Below are 3899 nucleotides of genomic sequence, written 5' to 3'. Positions count from 1 at the left end.
AGACATCACACCTGGCACCTTGGCCCCTCCCTCGACCACCTACCCTCCTCCATTTGCTTTGTTTTTCCGCCCACGTTCTCTGCTTTTTGTGCTCCTTGCTCTCCACTGTGTTTCTGCGCCCCTGCCCGCCTGGCTTCTTGGCCCCCGCCTTGCTGCCTTGTTGTCCCCACCCCCACGTTGTGGCCCCTGCTTGTGTTGTCCGCCCCCCCCCTCTCACCCCCCGCCCCTGCTTGCGTCGCCCCGTTTTGCTGCTGCCTCTCTTCTGCTTCCTGCGGTTGCCGTGCTAACCCATCTGCTGCTTCTTTTGCCGCCCGCCGCCCATCTGGCGCCCCCACGCTCGCCGGCCTACTCCTGCTGTGTTTTTCTGGTCTCCCTCCTCTCCCGCCCCTCCCTGCCTGTGTTCCCCCCCCCAGTTCCCCCGTTTCCTTCGATCGCGTCCCCCGTCCCTCCTTCCTCCGTCCCTTTCCCCTCTCTCCGCCTTCGCTTTGCTGGCCGCCCCCTGTGCTTCTTTTGGTCCTCCCTGCCTGCTGCTCCGTCTTCCCCCTCCACCCCCTCTCTGGCCTTGTTGCCCCCGCTCCCTCCCCTTCCCCTTCCGCTTTTCTCCTCTGTCCCCTTCCCCTTCTTCCCCCTCCTCTTTGGCCCCTTTCCTTTTCCGTTTTATTTTCCTCTCCCGGCAGGCGTTGCCCCTGGTTTGGCGTTTTCCCTTTTGCCCTTTTTTCCCCCTCTCCGCCGCCTCCTTCTTCTGTGCCCTCCCGCTTCCCCCCTCCCTCTGCCCCCCTCCCGGCCCCGCCCGTCCGCCCTCCGGCCCCTCTCGTCCTTTCCCCCTCTTCCTGCGTGCCTCCCTGCCTTCTGCGCTTCGCTTCCCGTTGTTTCCCGTCCCCCCCGCTCCTCCCCCTCCCGCCCGCTTCGCCCCTCTCCCCCGCCTCCGTGCCTTTGCCCTCCCCCGTGTGTTCCTGCGGCCCTCTCCTCCCCCCCTTTCCCCCCCTCTGCGTCCCTGCCCCCTCCCCCGCCCTCGGCGCTTGCTTTCCGCCCTCCCGGCTTTTCTCCCCCTGTCCCCTTTCTTTTCCTCCCCTTTCTTCCGCCCTCCTGCCGGTTGCTCCCCTCTCTTTCTTCTTCCCGCCCCCCTTCCCCCGCCGCCTTGCCCTCCCTTTGCTGCCCTTTCCCCTCCTTTTGCGCCGCCCGCGCCCTCCCCCTTCGCCTGTCTCCCGTCTCCTTCCCGGCGCCCCCCCTCCCCTCCTCCCTCCCTGGTTTCTGCTTGTCCCCCTTTGCTCCTCCCCGTGCCTTCCCCCGGTCCCTTTCTCCCTTTGCCTTGTCCTTCGTTCTGTCCCCCCCTTCCCTCCCCTTGGCTTCTTTCCCGGCGGTCCCTCTGTTCCCTCCCCGGTCCCCTTCTTTTCCCTGGCCCGTCTCTCCTCCTCCCTCGCCTTCCGCCCCTGCGTTTCTGTCGCCGCCTCCTCCCCGTTCCCGGCTCCCCCTCTGCCCCGCGCGCCCCTTGCCTCCTCTCTTCCTCCGCCCGGTCCTTCTCCTGCCCCCCCCCTCCTCTTGCCCGCGCGCTGGTCCGTGGCGCTCGCGCTGCGCTCGTCGCCCTGCCGCCTCTGGCTGTGCCGGCGCCTGGCCCTTCTCTGGCCTCGGTTGCTCTTCCCCCTCTTTTCCCCCCCGGCCTCCCCCCTGCCCTTTCCTCTTTCGCTCCCCCTCCCCGGCCCCCTCTTCCTCCCCGTGCCCTCCCGCCTTCTCCCCCCTTTTTCGTTTCCGGCTTGTCTCGTTTCTCCGCCTTTGCCGCGTCCCTCTCCCCCTGCCTCTGCCCTTCTCCCCTTTCTCCTCCCCCTTCTTTCTCCCTGGCTCTCGGCCCTGTGGCCTCTGCCCCCCTCCCCCCCCTTGCGCTCTTTGCTCGCGGGTTTTCTCCCCCTCCCCGCTTCTTCGGGCTGTCTTCTCCCGGCCCCTCTTCGTTGGCCCCCTCTTCCCCCCTCGCCCGCCCCGCCCCCGCTTCTGCCCCCCCGGCTTCGGCCGCTTCTTGGCTTTCCCCCTGCCCCTTCCCCTCTCCCTGCTTGCCCTCTTCTTCCTCTCCGCCCCTCCGTTTTGTTGTGGCGTGTCTCTCGCTGTCCTCTTGGTGCTGCCTCCCCTTTTCTTTCCGCCCCTTCTCCCCGCCCTCTCTTCTGTCCCTCTCTCCGTTCTCCCGCTTTTCCTTTCCTCCCCCCTTTGCTTTTCCCCCCCGCCTTCCCTTGTTTGCCCCCTCCCCTGCTTCCGCCTTTTGCTTCCGCCCGTCCCCCCTGTTTTCCTCCTGCCCTCCTCCCTGCCCGTCCTCCCGTCCTTCCCCCCTCCCTGTGCGGGCCCCTCCCCCGCCCCCGGTCTGCGTGCCCCCTCTCCCCCTGTTTTGTCGGCTCTCCTTGCCTTGCCCCCGGGCCCGGGCTCTCTCTGCTTCTTCCCCCTCCCCCCCTCTCCCCGCTCCGCTCCGGGCCCTTCCCCCCGGTCCCTCCGCCCCCCGTTCCTTTCTCGCCCGCTCGTTTCCTCCCGCGCCCTGCCCTGCCCCCCCGCCTCTGCCCTCCCCCTTCTCCTCCCCCCTTCCGCCTTCCCGCCCGCCCGGCGCGTCTGCTTCCTTTTCCCCGGCCCTCGTCGCTTTTGGGCCCTCTTTCCCTTTGCCCTCCCCCTCCTTTCGCCTCTGCCCTGGTCCCCCCCCCTGCGCCCTCTGTCTCTTCTCTCCTTTTTCTGCCCCTGCCCCTCCTCCCCCCCTTTTGGTGTCGTTCCGGCCCCTCGCCCCCCTCGGCTCTCCCCTTGTGCGTCCCCTCCTTCCCCTGCCTCGCGCTTTTCCCTTTTCCCCCCCTTGGCCCCTTTGCCTTCTTGCCCCCTGTCCCTTCCGCCCGGCCTGCTTCCTCCCGTTCCGCCCCCCTTCTTTCTTCCCCCCCCTCTGGTTCCTCCCCCCCGTCTCCCCGCCCCCTCTGTTCTTCTCTGCCGCCCCCTCTCGCTGGCCCCCGTCCGGTTTCCGCCTCTCCCCCGCCTTTTCCGCCGTCTTTTCCGCCCTGTTTGCTTGCTTTCCCCGCTTGTTGTCCTCCTTCTCCCCCCCTCTGCCCTCTTGTGCCCCTCCTTGCCCCCCTTGTCGCCCTGCCCTGGCCCTTTCCCTTGTTTGGTCTTCCCTCCCCCTCTTCCTTGGTTGGCGTTCCCCCGTCCTCCTCCTTGGTTGCCGTTCCCCCGCCCTCTTCCCCTCGCCCCTCCTCTTCCTCTTCCCCGCCCTCTCCCCGCTCCTCCCCCTCTTTGCTTCGTGCCCGTCCCCTTCCGGGTGCCTTGCCTCTTCCCGCTTCTTCTGCTCGTGGTTCCGCTTTTGCCGCCCTCCTGTCCCTCTGCCTTTCTCCCCTCCCTTTCCGCTCTGGCCCTTGCTCCGCGCTCGGTTTTGTGTGCCTCTGTTCTTGCCGCCCCCCCCTGGTCCTCCTTCCTCGGCCTCGTTCGCCGCCCTTTTTCCCCCCCTGCCCCCTCTTCCCTCGTCTCTCCCTCTCGCCTCCTCTTCTTCCCCCTCTCCCTCCGCCGCGTGCCCTCCGCCTCTCCTGTTTCTGTCGCGGTCCTCTCCCCCTTCTCGTCCCCCCTTCTCCCCGCCTGCCCCTTCGCCTTCTGTGCCCGCTCGCCTCCTTTGTGTGCCCCCTTTCCGCTGTCCCCCGCTTGTTTTGCTGTTTGCGCCCGCGCTCCTTGCCCCCCCTGGCCTCCTGCCCCCTTGGTGCCTCTGCCCCCCGGCCCCTTTCTCTCGCCGTCTCGCGGCTGCCTCCGCTCCTTCGGGTCGCCCGGGCTCCCCCCCGCTCCCCCGCTTTTGCGCTTGCCCCTGTGTGGCCCTCCTCCTTTGCCCCTCCTTGTCCTCGCGTTTCCCGTCCCCTTTGGGCCCCGTCCCTCCCCTCTTGCCCTTTGCCGGCCCTCTTTCCCTC

The 3899-nt window shown here is 68.5% G+C and overlaps 1 protein-coding gene across 1 annotated transcript; it reads right to left on the bottom strand.

The window, feature by feature from the left end:
• Positions 1–283: 283 nt before the first annotated feature.
• LOC109170733 (spidroin-1-like) lies at positions 284–3611 on the bottom strand (the record flags this gene model as incomplete). The annotated part of the gene is made up of 1 exon (XM_019319884.1): positions 284–3611. A coding segment is annotated over one exon (3328 nt), but the record flags the coding sequence as incomplete, so codon positions are not given.
• Positions 3612–3899: the final 288 nt, after the last annotated feature.

Source organism: Ipomoea nil, unplaced genomic scaffold (genome assembly GCF_001879475.1).
Source record: "Ipomoea nil cultivar Tokyo-kokei standard unplaced genomic scaffold, Asagao_1.1 scaffold3325, whole genome shotgun sequence".
NCBI classification, from domain to species: domain Eukaryota; kingdom Viridiplantae; phylum Streptophyta; class Magnoliopsida; order Solanales; family Convolvulaceae; genus Ipomoea; species Ipomoea nil.
The sequence above is the reverse complement of the archived record's forward strand: the minus strand, read 5'-3'. Positions and strand labels throughout refer to the sequence as shown.